The sequence below is a fragment of the Taudactylus pleione genome, unplaced genomic scaffold (assembly GCF_031769625.1).
Source record: "Taudactylus pleione unplaced genomic scaffold, aTauple2 ptg000053l, whole genome shotgun sequence".
Taxonomy (NCBI): Eukaryota; Metazoa; Chordata; class Amphibia; order Anura; family Myobatrachidae; genus Taudactylus; species Taudactylus pleione.
Genome location: NW_028284455.1, coordinates 35474710 through 35490735, shown reverse-complemented (window position 1 = coordinate 35490735; position 16026 = coordinate 35474710). Strand labels below are relative to the sequence as shown.

Below are 16026 nucleotides of genomic sequence, written 5' to 3'. Positions count from 1 at the left end.
CTATGTCTGAGCGAGTGAACGAAACATGCGCTCGCTATTTTGTAAAGACGCCCCCTGGCCGCTCGCATCCTACGTCATCTCCGCTATTTATTAGATTAATCGAGTACATCAAAAGGCATCTGAACTGCTCGCAGTGCTTGTGGTTGGGTTTTCCTACCGCAATCATGCGAACAGTTCAGGCTAAGAGACAACCAAGTGACGTGGCCGATGACGCTGCTTTGTTAATTATGATCACCCTTAAAACGCCCGTTTTGACCGTTTGGCACGCCTGCGTTCGGATCTCCACTTCTCGTTTTCAAGCACCTTCCCCTGTCACCACCCACAAATGCCTCATCCTGTCACTCAAATTAGCAGGCACTTGCTATTTTGCGAGCGCTCGATTTCCGACCGCAATGACTGGTTGGCGCATGCGCATTACGACCCATACGCATGCGCAGTTGTGCGAACATCGCTCGGAGCGAATGAGCGGCCGCTTACGAGCGGCTCTGAATCAGGCCCAGAGCCCACTACCAGTTGCTGGTCATAAAAAATCACTATAGTGTTCAAGTCTGGGACAGCGCCGGCATTGACGCAAGTTTGCGTTCTAGGGTACAGTACAGTAATAAAAAAATCCAACTTCGCTGTTTGACTCCCGAAGCACTGGGCATGCGCTCCACATGTACTGTATTGAATACTGAATATTTTAAGTGAAGATTTTAAAATACATACATGTATTAGGTTCTTCTGATGTCATTGATTTTGTTTCAATTCAATTCACAAGCAGTTCCAGTATTATTGGTGTTTGCTATGTCTTTACCAAAAAGGGTTTCCATCTAAAATGTTGTCTGGCTCTGGCTTTTTTTAACTGATAAATATGTTCTTTTATGTGCTTTTTTTCATTTTTTTTTTAAATGTAACCTCGAAAAATATTTTTTGATATACTGTATGAATAAAAAGAATTACATGAAAAGATTTTATTCATATTTGACAAATCTATATTTTCTTGATTGTACAATAAACATTGATTGAAATTAAGTCTTGAGCACCATTGCTAGTATGCCAAAGGAAAACTAGTTTTTGACATGCACAAATACATTTGCAAAATTTCCAGCTAGATTTTTTTTTTCCTCTTGTGTACTTTAATATTTGTAATGTTATTTTTTTGGAGCTTATAAATTAACATTGAGACAAAAAAATAGCAGAAAGATTAAATATATGCTTTCAATACTGATACTTCTCCTTAATCTTTGCTCTATATGCGGAAACATGAAAGGTGCATACACACAACGATTTTTTGAACGATTATCGTTAAACGATATCGTTCAACGATAATCGTTTGAAAAAATCGTTCACTTTCTGAGTCAAACGATGAACGATTATTGTTCATGCGCGTTCACGTTTGTAGTTCAGTCAGACTTGTCAACTCAACGATTTTCATTAAGTTAATATGCAAAAATCGTTTGTGCTTCATAAAAATCGTTCATTACATTTAAATGAACATAGGGCCTGATTCAGACCCACTCGCGAGCAGCTGTCCGCTCGCAAGTGGGTCGATGTTATGGACTGAGCATGCGCACGACGGAGGGAGCTCCGTCTTGCGCATGCGCCAGACGCGACGAGCGAAGGAAAGTCCTTCGCTCGTTGTGTCCGATCAAAGGGGGCGTGCTGTCAATGTTGATTGACAGCACGCCCCCTTTGGTGGGCGTGCCGGGGGCGTGCCGCCCTGACGGGGGCGTTCCCACGGGAACGCCTCCCGTCAGAAGCCGGCCCACTGACATCACTAGTGATGTCAGTGGGAGTGATTTTGGCTCTGATAGAGCCAAAATCACTCCGGAGCTTGCGGTTGAAAACCTCAACCGCAGGCTCCGGCTCGCAAATTCGATGGTCGCGATGGTCTCGACCATCGCGACCATCACAATGCACGCTCGTATAGCCTGTGGGTGGTGACCCACAGCTATACGAGCGTCCAGGACGCTCCATGAAAATGGAGGCCGGCCCTCATTCAGAGCGTGCGCTCTGCTCAGAGCGTACGGCTCTGAATGAGGGCCATAGTAAATGAACAATTTTAGTAAACGATTTTAGTTCATTTTTTCAAGGTAGAAAATCGTTGACTAAAATCGTTCATTAACTCAATCGTTGTGTGTGTATGCACCTTCAGCCTGTATTTGTGAATGTTCACTTAGGAACATTTTAAATTGCCATTCTAGTTTTCCTTGACCATGTCAGTACAACAACATGTCTAGTTTTTAGTATGTCAAAGGAAAACTAGTTTTTGACATGCACAAATACATTTGCAAAATTTCCAGCTTGATTTTTTTTTTCTCTTGTGTACTTTAATATTTGTAAAGTTATTTTTTTGGAGTTTATAAATTGACATTGAGACAAAAAAAAAAGCAGAAAGATTAAATATATACTTTCAATACCGATACTTCTCCTTAATCTTTGCTCTATATGCGGAAACATTATGCCTGTATTTGTGAATGCTCACTTAGGAACATTTTAAATTGCCATTCTAGTTTTCCTTTAACCATGTCAGTACAACAAAAAGTCTAGTCTCAATTAAATGATCCTTCTTCTCTTTATGCTTTGAAATTACTAATGCTTTGAGGTATTACAATAACAAAAAAGTGCGATTTAAAATGACTCAAGTTTTCTCCAACTGCATATCTATAAAAATATTTAATGAAAAAAGTTTTCCAAAAATATTGACATTCAAAATTTTACTTAAAAAAATGTGTACGAAAATGTTCGTATTTCCTGTGAGAATTTTTTTGGCAGTGATTCATGCAGGTTCTCCTTAGATTCTGAACATGATAGGTTAAGTCATGGGAGCACTTATCACCATGGTTCACAACAATGTAACCACTTTAAGATGGTGACAAGCAGGCATCTTCACACTCTTCTTGAGTTTCAAATTGATTTTTATTTCCACCGCAGCCACCATACCAGAACTGTACACACTCATTTTGATCTGAGTTGTACCACCACTTCAGTATGTAATCTTGACAGTCTCCTTCCTCTTGCTTCATTGTGCAGATATCTGGAAACAAAAAAATTCCAAATGTAAAGCATTCTATAATTATGAACAGTTAACGTGTCTAATTCCAAATACAGTGGTAATAAAATAATTGGCTTTTTAAAAAACTGATTATTCAAGTCTATTATCATCTATGATTGCTACAATAAATGGCCACAAGTTAAAAAAAACGTAATGTAAGATGTATTGGTGTGAATGCTGACTTTTTCTTTTCCAAATATTCACAACTAGTTCACATTCTGTAAAAGAAGAGCTAGATTTAAGCTGCGCACCCACTGCCCGACTCTGGAACCACAGTACGATTACAACATCATAATCGCACAGTCGTTCCTGATGCCCTGTAATGCATACACTGAACGATATGTCGTTCAATACAGGCACCCTCGTGCATCCCAGAACATGGCCAATCTGTCGCTATCGGCAAATTGACCGGCACGTTCGGGCGATGATTGATGTCGGAAATGATCAGCGGGAGCGTGCATCGCTGGTCGTTTCTGACATTTTAGTCCGTTTCATGCGCAATTCAATGATAACGATATCGTTATTGTTCAATTGCACATTAAAATTGGCAAGTGGAAATGCACCTTTACAATCATTTTCAAATTGTGCTTTACAATTGATCTTGTTAAAAGTTACAGCCAATGCCAAAGTGAGTCCCTTTCCAAAGATAGTCATTAAATCCAGACTATTCTATGCTGGGTCTAAAAATGAAGTGCATATTACAATTGTCCCATTAGAGTGTAAACTTTTTTTTTCCAATATATGTTTATTAAAGAAGCCAAGAGCACAAACAAAATATGACAAATCATTTTACAGTAGGTACAGGGAGTTATGTAAAAAAACTAAAACGGTCCAGGCAGAGTAGATCATAACATAAGGTCGATTAAAAAATTTAATTGCTAGATGGCAAATAATAAGTACTGGGTACAAGAAACAAGACTAATGTCAACTATAATAAAAGAAAGGAGAGGGAGAAAAGTGCTGGCAAAATAATAGAAGATCAGAAGGGACTGAAAAAAAAAAGGGAAAGTGAAAAATGAAAGAAGAAAAATGGAAATGGGGGGAGACTTGGTAAGAACAAGAAGAGAAGGAATCTATCAGAGACACGTTCAAGTCAAGGTGTAATCATAGAGAAGCAGTACTGGCCCCACTGTACACAACGGTGTAGGAGTTAGTCTCTTTGAACATAAAGCAATACTCCCAAATGGCACTAAACTCTTCAAGTCTATGGACGCCCAATACAAGTATATTGTACGTGGCCATAAAATGTGCCAATCGAGAAAAAACATTCTGTAGTGGTAGACATGGACCTCCAGTGTATAGGTTTAACAACCTTGGCAGCACTGTTCAGGTGTTTAAGGGGTGATTTCTTATAGAACGACCCAGGTCTGGAGATTTTATTCAGTAGCCAAAAAAAAGGGTTTGCACTAAACTCCTGATCCAGAATCTCCCTGGACAATGACAATGCCAAGTCCCAAAAGGGGTGCTGCACTGTGCAATCCCACCAAATGTGGAGTGGAGAACATCTCCAGCAGGTCTCAGAGACCGCTGGGAATATTTTAGCCAGAACTAAAGGGAACCTAGACCACCGGATAAGAATCTTAAACTGAGTCTATACAGCTGAATACATGACTGAGCATCACAAGGCGGTTTGAAAAGTTTTGTCATTCTGTCAGGTCCAACCAAATGTGAAGTCCCAGTCCGCTGAGAACTTAAGTAGAGTAAGGAAAGTGTCTTCAATTAAGAGTTTATAGCCTGCGAAGAGAAAGTGTTGTGGGCAGGTTGGGGCCAGGCATAGCAATTCAAAAGAGGTCAGGGGCCTATAACATGCCTCTCGGATTGGTCTGCTCATTCTAAAGTGTTTAATGGGGAGGTATCTCCAGATTTCCAAAGTATGCAGAGACCAGGCCTCTTGGATAGCACTAAAGAAAGATATCCGTAAAGAAGTCACCAGTCCGCATCCAGAGGTGGACATCCCAGGAGGGAAGTCGGGGTTGCCAAAGGGGTGAAAAGTAGAGATGTGCGGGTTCGGTTTTACTCGGTTTTACTCGGATATGTTCGGATCTCAAAAACGGCATTTTATTGGCTATCACATGTTTTGGATAGCCAATAAAATAAATCTGAACTCGCGATAATTTTGGCGAAAAGTACCGAGTAAATCCGAGTAAAACCGAACCCGCGCATCTCTAGTCAAAAGGGAGGAGATAGATGTTTGTTTCTGTAGTGGACCCCAAAGAATTAACATGGCACCGATAGTGGAAAGAAACAACAAATGAAGTGTGGGCATCCAAGCAGTGAAACGAAAATGGGTTGGGAGCAAGTGATTCTCTATCTCCATCCACTGCCTATCTGATTCCTGCTTAGACCACTCCAAAACTCTACTGAGGACTACCACTTTGTAATAAGCATTAAAGTAAGGATGTTGGAGACTTTCTAAGTTGAAAGTCTCCAAGATGGCTACGGCGAAAGAGCACACCATGGTGAAAACAGGGTCACTTGCCAACCCAAAGTCCCTCATTACAAAATATATGCTAAGGAACTAGCTCCTGGGTATGTGAACCAGGAGCATTTGGAGCAGGTAAAGGATTCTAGGTAGCATGTTCATTTTAGCTCTCCCCATCCAGGAGAAAGCTAGACTGTAGCTAGACTATGATATGGGCCTCATGAGAAAGGGAGACAAAGCCTACCTTAGCAAAGATCACATTAAACGCTAGTAACATTTTATTGAGAGGCACAGCCCAATACGTTTTATATTCGGAAATTGTAAACCCATCCAGGATAGGACTCTTTTTGAAGTGTGTAGCCTTCAAGGTTTCTTCTATCTGCTCTAAAGTGAATGGGCGATCAAGCCAAACCCTTTCCTCATCTAAAATGGTAGGGAATGTCTCCTTCTTGAGGTAATGATATACTCTCTCCTGGAAGATGTTTATATTAGAAAGGGTCGGAAAAATTATATAGCTTTGTATAGTAGAAGTAGAACACTGTATGCCGTATCTGAGGTCAACCTGCAAACCCTGTCCTTAATCGCCTCAATGTAGGACATGGAAAATGAGCACAAAGAGCCCTGGCCAACAACTTACCAGGTTTGTTGCCCCAATGAAAATAGTGTTTTCTACATAGGCATAAATCCAATTTCACCCCATTATTGAGTCGTTTGTTAAGCTCCGCACGGACTGTGCTGCACAGTCCACTTCTGACAAAGAGGCTTTATACTAGTTTATAGGCTAAGTCTAGTGACTGAGGGCCTGATTCAGAACCGCTCGTAAGCGGCCACTCGTTCGCTCCGAGCGATGTTCGCACAACTGCGCATGCGTATTGGTTGTAATACGCATGCGCGAACCAGTCATTGCGGTTGGAAATTGTGTGCTCGCAAAATAGCGAATGCCTGCTAATTTGAGTGACAGAATGAGGCGTTTGTGGGTGGTAACAGGGGAAGATGCATGAAAACGGGAAGTGGAGATCCGAACGCAGGCGTGCCAAACGGTCAAAACGGGCGTTTTAAGGGTGTGCATAATTAACAAAGCAGCGTCATCGACCACGTCACTTGGTTGTTTCTTAGCCTGAACTGTTCACATGATTGCGGTAGGAAAATCCAACCACAAGCACTGCGAGCAGTTCAGACGCCTTTCGATGTACTCGATTAATCTAATAAATAGCGGAGATGACGTAGGATGCGAGCGGCCAGGGGGTGTTTTAAAAAAAATAGCGAGCGCATGTTTCGTTCGCTTGTTCAGACATAGAGGCGTCAACAGACCGCAAAGAGCGAGCGCTCTATTTAAATATCCGGCCCCTTTTTCTGAACGAGCGAGCGCAAATAGCGTCCGGCTCTGAATCAGGCCCTGATTCTGCAGTAGTAGCTGCATCTTATAACCCTTCTTTTGCTTTTTAATATAAAATCCTAACTGAACCAGCTTCCCCTGGAGCATATACTAGTGGGACTCCGAAACTGTTAGACTGGAGATCTCAGGAGACTCATTGGGGCATATTCAATTAGGTGCGCGAATAGAAAAATCCTGCACCTGTAGGGTTTTTCCTGCAGGTGCGGGATTTTTGCTATTCAATTAGGTGCAGAGTTTTTACTATTTTGAGCGCTGGGAGGTTTTTTCTTGCACACCTCCAGAGCAAGTCTGAATTTTCTTAAAATCAATAATTTTAGGAAAAATCAGTGAAACTTGCTCTGGGACCCTGCTGGCACCTCCCTGAGGACTATTTACGCAATTGGAAGTTTCCAATTAGCTTACTTAGTTCTTATTTGCTCACCCTCTGAAGCGGTGTCTTCTTCCTCCAGCATTGGGACCTTGTCTCCTGAAGCAGCGGTGAGTATGTCAGTGTTTGTGAGTGTATGAGTCAGTGTGTGCATAAGTGTGTGTATGTGCGTGACCCCCCCGTGTGTGTTCCCCCCTTCAAGTAACAAATGCTGGGAGGACTACATCTCCCAGCAGCTCTTGCTCCTCCCAGCAACCCACGGGACTCCCAGCAGCCCCCTCCCCAGTGACAAGATGCAGAGGAGGACACCAGGATCCGCGGACACCATCGTAGACCCCCAAGCAGGTACTGTGTAATTTTTTTATTTTATTTTTATTATGCAGGTGTGGGGTTTTCAGCTCTGACCACTTTTTTATTGGACACCGCCAGTATCGGGAGCACGTATACCCATAGTAATCCAAATTGTCCGTGAGGGGAGCAAATTTTTTTACCTCGCTAAACCTCACACTCAATTGGATATGCCCCATTGAGATTAAAATAATCACCAAGGGCTTGGTCTAGCTGAGGTCTGCAGCATGTGTCTGAGAGATGAAGCTCATTCATACACTGTCTAGCAGAGGTGCGAGAAGCAGATAGCATAAGCATGATCGGAGCATGGTCTGACCATGTCGTGGCCTCACTAGCAGTATGTTGTATAAGATGCAGGAACCAATATGAAATTAAGAAAATGTAGTTGATATGGGAACAGGAAAAACCATATAGCCTTTGTCGAGTGGGGTATGGGAGACCCGCAGTCGAAATGCCGGCTGTCAAAAGACCGACAGTGGCATCCTGATGCTGAGAATCCCGACAGGGGAATAGTAAGTACACTAACCCTCCCCCCCCTTCACTCCTTAATTCTCTCTTCTTGCATCCTAACCCTCTCCTCCCAACACCCTAACCCTTCCCATTAGTGCCTAAACCTAACTCTCCCCCCTTAGAGCCTAAACCTAACACTCCCCCCTTAGTGCCTAGTCCCTCCCCGATGGTGCCTAAACCTAAACCCCCCTGCCCACAGCCTAACCCTAACCTCCCCCCTCCTGCAGCCTAACCATAACCACCCTATGGTGCTTAAACCTAACCCTCCACACCCCGCAGCTAAAAGCTAACTTGGCTCGATCAGAATGCCAGCATCAACATCTCAACTGATGTCAGGATTCCGCCACTGGTGTTCTGGCAACGGGTCGAGAATCTGGCACCGGGATTTCGACCGCCGCCATCCCGTAGTACGGGATGTAGTCGTAAACTGACTACATCCCATCTCTGTTATCAGTGTATTGGATCCACCAAGTGTCGACCAGCTGATGTTCATGCAATGTACATCTACCTCTAAGGTAGTACCTGAAAGGATGGCTGTGAGAGCAACGGGAGGCATCCATTTCCATCTGAAGCACTCAATCACATTAAGAATCTCTCCTTTTAGAGTATCTACCCACATCATGCATAGAAAGGTAGGCTGAGCTTGATTGGGAGCAGATAAGTTAACAAAGATATATGCTTGCCGATATAAGGTGCCAATGACCAAAACAGCCTGACCTTCCACTAAATAAAAGAGCTCTAAAAGTGGGTAAGATAAAAAAAAGGATAGCAACCCCCAGAGTTTTGCTTGCACGATTAATACAATAAAAAGCATTGGGGAAATAAATTTTTGCAAAGAAGGGCTGCTCCTGCTTTGAAATGGGTCTCCTGAATAAAGGCTACTTCTACTCTAGAAGTTCATACAGCACACTGGAGAGGACAGGCAGAAGGGAAAAAAATGGGGGGACAGGTAGGAAAAGAAGACTGAAAACAAAACACTTGCAACTGACGCTAAATTCAATCACAACTGAGATCTTCTGGATCGCAATTGCTCAAATATGCTAATGCCTTTAAAATCTTAGCAGAGCATAAGGACACCCACTGCTGCCTTTTCATATCTGTCCGACGATGTACAACAGTGTTTCAGTAACACTGACACACATTGGTCAGTCATGCAGCTTGTAAGTCAAAGCTGACCTGCCTCAAACACGGTGGCTGCGAAGGAGATCACAATGGCTAATTTATGGACACCAGAGACCAAGGTAAGAATGATGCTATTGTGAATTCTGGATCGATCTTATGAATGCACCATGGATCCAGGATTGATCCAATAATTGTGATGTACTGTACTGGACATGGAGAATGATTGAATACAGACACATGCAGTACATTATTATCTCTATTTATACTATTACCTCTGCTAGCTAAACAGTTGTGCAGTACTGTACATACATTTTCTTTTTCAGTGCTATACTTGAGGACCATATTAAAAGCAGTTAGAGCACTATCTATACGCAAATTAAGGGAAAGAAAGTGTATATGTTTTGATGGACTGAATATCACTTCCTAGGACACATTATTGGGACTAACTATTTATTTTTTAATTTCATTCAATTGATATTATTGTAAATGTCATATCTTTATAGTTGAATATTACTAATATGTATTCTGTTTACCATCTACATGTGCAGCTGTGGGTACTGTAAGTGATCAATGTACTGTATATAATAAAGGCTCCCAACAAGATAATGGCCCATTCCTTAGTACTCGTTACAGTCCACCCCAAATTTCATGGGATTAAAAATCTACTTTTTGAAAAATACCTTTTTACAAGAGCTTGCAAATGTTAGATTTATTTGTAACTCTATGTTGACTATTGCTCCAATAGTATGGTTTTTAGGAAGAATGTCTGGAGGGGCAGTTGGAGATAGGTGAGTTATTACCACCGCACTGGTACAGGTCCAGTGGGCTTGAATCCAGGAAGACACAAGCTCAGTCAATATGTATCACCACATTAGAAAATAGCAAAAGCAAGAGAGCCAATCATAATTTGCCAAGGACCCGGACAGTGGTTATAACCCCTGTCCACTTGTGCCGGCTTTTATTAGTTGTCGTGAGGTGGCTACATTCACTTTGTCAGCAGAAAGCTGTGGGAGAGAGAAAGATTAAGTGCAGCATCCTGAAGAAAAAAATGTGGTGGAAAAAGTGGAGAGGCAGAGCCGGCAATCAAAGAAACGGGAGATGACGGTGGCAAATACGATGGAAGTATTGGGTTAGAGGTGGCCATTGCAAAAGAGCTGGCATAGACCACCATTGTCCAGGTGAAGAGTGGAACATAAGACCCTGAATAGCCAGAGGTAGTCTTGGATGCTGTTCCTCAGGTGAAGGTCAAAATGAAGATTCCAGCATAACCATCAGCATGAGGCCAGCTGGACGGCAGGCTGAACCAATGGATCATCTGTTGCAGGTTCAGATGAACTTGCCAGACAAGGTAAGACCCCAGTGGGGCCTTTGTACTTATTTCCACAAGACCATCAGGGTATCTTTTGCATCATCTTCAGGCACAAGGCCCATGGAACTATGCGCAATAGGTCCAACATTGTTCAGGTAGAGTTGTACAGCTGTTAGATGAGCACTAAGCATGTGAGCATTTGGTGTGTGAGGGGTTTGCCAGCCCCCATACTTTGTCCTTTTAGCAATATTTAAATATCTAAAATTTTACCAGGCACAAGGCTCATAGCCATATCTTGGGAAGTATTCTCAGTACTTATTCCACAGTGTTAAGTGTGGCTACTTTGCTCCCATGCCCCTGCTGAGTTAGGAAACAATCAATGTGACATTAGTGGTGCTGTTCCCAGCTAGAAAAACATAAAGTGATATGGTTACTTCAAGGCCATCCACTATTTAAGGGTGGTTTGTTCTAGGCTGGCCAACCCTTCCCGACATCTAGGCCATAGTTCAATAGGAGGTATACATTAAAAAGAAACCACATCTGCAAAGAGGGGAAATTGTACAGTACATTTAAAGGAATACTGTGTAATCTATTGTGATTCTTATTGTTTTGACACAGTGACTTGTTGTACATGTCGTGCCTTGCCAGGTTTGATTTAATTAAGTGAGACAGAACATAGAGTTACAGCTAAGGGCACTACATCTATATTTATGTACAATTTTCTCCTAGGGTAGTTGTTAAAGACCAGTGTGTGTTCCTAGTTGGTGGGTTTTGCACATTACCAATATATAGTAGTATTTCTCCTCCGCAGGTCACTAAGCATATATAGTATTTCACTTCAAGGTGACAAGATTCATAGTAGTGAGTATATTCTATGTGATTGTCTTCTCATCCATCATCCTCATATTTGGCTTAGGTGAACGTTGCACCGCTCTGCATGGTACCAATTTCTCCCAGGTGGACAAGTGATAATAGGTTATCTGAGGTCATTTTGCCAATGATGACCATTCTCCTTCCTCAATAAAAGGTCACTGTCATTCTCAGGGTCTTTACCCAAATCTAGAAAGGAGGAGCTGTCCATGATTATTTGGTTCTGGTTTTAGAAGCGGCATTCCTACCCGAACGTAGGAAGCCACTATTCTGAAGGGAGTTCCCAAACGAGGTCCTCAAGGCACGCTAACAGTACAGGTTTTAAGGGTATTCATACTTAATTAATACCTCAGTCAATTTGATTTAACCACTGTGCTTAACCATGGATCTCTCTAAAACCTGAACTGTTGGGGTGCCTTGAGGACTGCTCTAAAGAGACAGTTCAAGTGAGAATTCTGTTTGGGATTCCTTTGCTAATCTCACAAATGCAGCATCAAAGAAAAATGCAATCTTTTGCTTTTCTACAGACTTCTCATCCCATACTGGACAGAGGACCTGATTCAGACTCGCTTGCAAGGATGCGTTCGCTTGTAGCTGGCCAATGTTTACATTCTGCGCATGCATATGCATCGCTGTGCGTGTGCGCGAACTAGTGCGAGAGATCGGAAAGAGTTCGCTCGCTGCGCATAAACAGCCCAGCAGAGTGAGTGTCAGGGGAAGCCGTTTGTGGGTGGTGACAGGGGCTGGTCATTAACAACGGGGGAGTGGAGGTGCGAACGCAGGCGTGCCTGAGCGTCTTAACGCCGTTTCAGAGGCGTGCATAATTAACAGGCAGTGTCATAGTACACATCACCTGGTTATATTTTACACTGAAGTGCTCTCAGTGCTTGCATTAGGGAAAAGTCAACCTTAAGCACTGCGTTCGCTTCCGATGGTACCCCATGTACCGATGGTTGCATACCCTTTCTGGAGATGACGTGTGCAAGTGGGCGTCTTAAGACTGGCTGGTGGGCCTCTTACCTACACAAAACGATCACACGCCAAGACATAGTGGGCGTGCTTATGCCTTGCCGTGTGATCGCCTGCCTTGCTGGGTGTGTTCCGGATTTGTATACGCTGGGTGCGAGCATACACATCTAGCGAGCGGGTCTGAATCGAGCCCAGAGTATCTCCAGTTTTGAGACTCTGCTGCCTGCCTGTCTGTTAAGGTTTGTAGTAGTGAACAAGTAAAGGATAAGGGGGAGAAAGCATAAATTTGTATTTTTGTATCGCCTTGACACAGGTTTGCTGGATTCTCCAGTAGAAATGTTGAAACAGTTTAATCATTGTTCTGTGTTACCAACATAAGGCAAGGTAATAATAATAATAATTTCCAAACCATATTTGTTTCAAACTTGGTATAGCATTTATAAAAATATATACATTTTGCAATCTTATTTTCATTTAGCTGTTTGTATTTTTGTGTTTACATCTAAAAAAGTATCAAAACCTAAAAGAAATACTAAAACACACTTATACCCCTTTCACACAGAAAAGCAAATTGTCGGGTCAAGTATTTGGACCCAGTAATTTGAGGATCAACATGGGTTATTTCTCTGTGTGACAGGGTAGCTGGTTTTTACGAGGGTCGAAGTCCCAGGAATTGCAACCCAGGTTGACCCTTTCACACAGAAGAAATATCCATGTTGATGCGCAAAGTACCAGGTCCAAATGCTTGACTCAGCAATTTGCTTTTCTGTGTGAAGGGGGTACAGGCTGAGGCTGGCAAAAAAAACTGTCCAACAATGCCGGGTAAAAGCTGGGTTTTTATCTTTGTTTCTGTGTGAAAGTGGTATTAGGAGTGGTTTACAAAATCTTATAAAGAGTTGATGAGAGTAGAGATGATGTCCATAACAACCAATCAGATTATAGCTATGGTTTTCTAGAATGTAGTGGATAAAAGAGGTAGAATCTGATTTGTAGGAATGGACAACACCTTCACTTTTGCTTCTTAGACGTTTTAGTAAATCTACCCCTTAGTACTGACATGTTAGTGCATCATTTCCAATGTACCTTTACTGAGAACTTGTGATCCATCACTTGTACCTTGACCTGTTTGTGGAAGAAAAAATAGAGATCAGTAGACATTCAGACAAAGAGATAATTTTTTCTAGCAACGTGCACAACTAAGAAACATTATGCACAGACTTGCCGGCATGCCAAAGGTAAGTATTTGGGGTTATGTCCAGTGCTAGATGCCTTACTATACTGCCTAGAACCACTGTGACACTTAGGGCCTGATTTGGGGTGGACAATACTTTGTCCGCTCTTGCATTTGTTGCTGGAGTTGTGACTGCGATAATGCAAATGCTAGCATCAGCCATCCCCTGGTGTTAGTAGCCAGCGTCTGCATTTCTGTACACTGTAATACAGCTGGTGAGTCTTTAGACTACACCACTGGCGCACTGACATTTGCACCAGCCCTTAAACAGGTCCAGTTTCTAAATCTGACTATGTTCTCTGTGGCTGCGGCTGTGCGTTTGGGTACTTCGCTGCTTCTACTGACCCCCCCCTAGCACTCACGTAACACGCGCATGAGACAAACGTTTTTGCATTCACTTCTAGCCATCAATTTGCCACCCATTTCCAATGCTGCCTGTCCCAATTGCAACAGCATCTTTGTGCGTAAAGTAAACTTTGTGTAATGCATGCGCCTTAGAGACTTTTTGAATTATAGTTGTAAATAGTAGGTTAACTACGTCAATATCGGCATTGCGTGCATGTCTGAATCAAACACTTAAACATGGAACTCTGCAGGTTCATTAGTCCTTATAGTAGCATGTTACACATCAGTCTGATTTATATATGGTTGTAAGTAATCTGGTAACAGCTCCTTGCAGAGACCTGCTGTCCATGTACATGTGCTAACAATTATTGTAACTATTTCTAGGGGTGGTGTGGTATGGGAACATTCAACATAACATCTCAATTTCTACCACGGTGACAAGCGGATGTGATGAACAGTGGCACATGCAGGGAGGGTTTCTGAGTACCTAGAAACCCACCCTGAGAGACGCAAGAGCAGGCACAAAGTTAGTAAGCCCCGCCCTCTCGTGGCAATATGCAGCAATTCAAGGATCAATGGGGAGGAGGCAGAGCCAATATGATGCAATTCCATTAGAATTGCATAATTTTTACCCTGCCTCCTCCCAATTTACCTGTGAATCGCAACATTTTGCTGCTAGGTGGAGGGGCATGGCCCAGTCCGTATCTACAATCGAGCTATAGCTGCTGCAAGGTAAGTGCGTGACATGTGTTTATATATATATATATATATATATATATATATATATATATATACACACAGTATATATATACACACAGTATATATTTATATATATACACAGTATATATATATATATATATATATATATATTGTGACACCTCTCTTATGGCCTCTCTTATGGCCTGGCTGTTTTCCGCTAAGGCCTGGCGGGTTTCCTCAATGGCGACCTGTTGAAGTCTGTTAGTCTCCTGCTGAGCTCTGGTAGATTCCTGCAGGGCTCTGGTAGATTCCTGCTGAGCTGCTGTAGCTTGGAGCAAGGCCTTAATCATGTCCTCCATTTTGTCCTGGGGTGTAGGTTGGAAGCTGAACCTTGCCTCTCTGAGCATTGGCTGACGCCTCCTCTATGGGACTCCAAGGACACAGTATTATTTCCACACTCACAAATTGGGTGTCTGTCCCTTTAATTTTAAAACGGAAAGTTTTCTTCTTGCTGCAACTTCAGTGTGTGTGGTTGCCCGCATTCTCCACCATATTGTGACACAGTTAGGTTAGGGGGTCCCTCTCCTGGGTAGAGGACTCCTTCCTTACACACTCACACAGCAGCAGGGAAGCAGCACACCAGTCTGGATGCAAGTACAAGCTGGTCGGCGCCAGTCTTTATTGTACAATGTCAGAAACAAACATAAAGAAAACATAAACATAAATCCTAGCCCTGTCGGGGCACTAACTTCACAGGTAGTTCCCTCACTACCAGAACCTGGCAGGGCCTAATGCCCTCACCAGCAACAAGGGCACAGCACAACACTTACAGTTAGGTTTTCAAGTGTCTCTGAGCAAACTCCCTGTCTGCTCTCCCAGGTGAGACAATCAGCCCTCAACACACTAGGCTTATATTGGCCACTCTCAGGTGGAAACCCTAACAAGCCTGTTACCAGACTAAGAGAACCAAAACCTGGAGTGGCCGTGGGTGGAGCCCTCCCTCTCCTCTCACCCACAACCCCCAGGTCCCAAACCGGCTTTTCAAAAAGCCGAAACTCAAGCCTGCTACACTGCAGACTTTCTCCTGGGGGTTTATAACACATAAGACAGGAATCTGGGACAAATGTACCTGCCACAGACCACTTTACCAATGATCCTATCACAATATATATATACTCACCCTTCTTGAAGAGCTGGCCCAGGTGCAACAACCTAAAAAAATTCAATAATCCTAGCTTGCAACGTGCCTGATGACAGTTTGTGATTAAAACCAGACCGTTGCAAGTATGTGATGATCTATGCATTGTACTACAAGTCCCACAGTGTCTTCCCTGCGATTGGATTTTATATATCTATATATATATATATATATATACACAGTATATATATATATATATATAT

At 42.7% G+C, this 16026-nt stretch overlaps 1 protein-coding gene across 1 annotated transcript in view; it reads right to left on the bottom strand.

The window, feature by feature from the left end:
- Positions 1-2437: 2437 nt before the first annotated feature.
- Positions 2438-16026, bottom strand: part of LOC148535363 (collagen alpha-4(VI) chain-like) — a 423891-nt gene continuing 410302 nt past the window's right edge. Inside the window, 2 exon segments of the mRNA XM_088462796.1 lie at positions 2438-3019; positions 13404-13472. Of these exon segments, the coding sequence (XP_088318922.1) occupies positions 2847-3019; positions 13404-13472 (242 nt within the window). The 3' untranslated portion in view covers positions 2438-2846.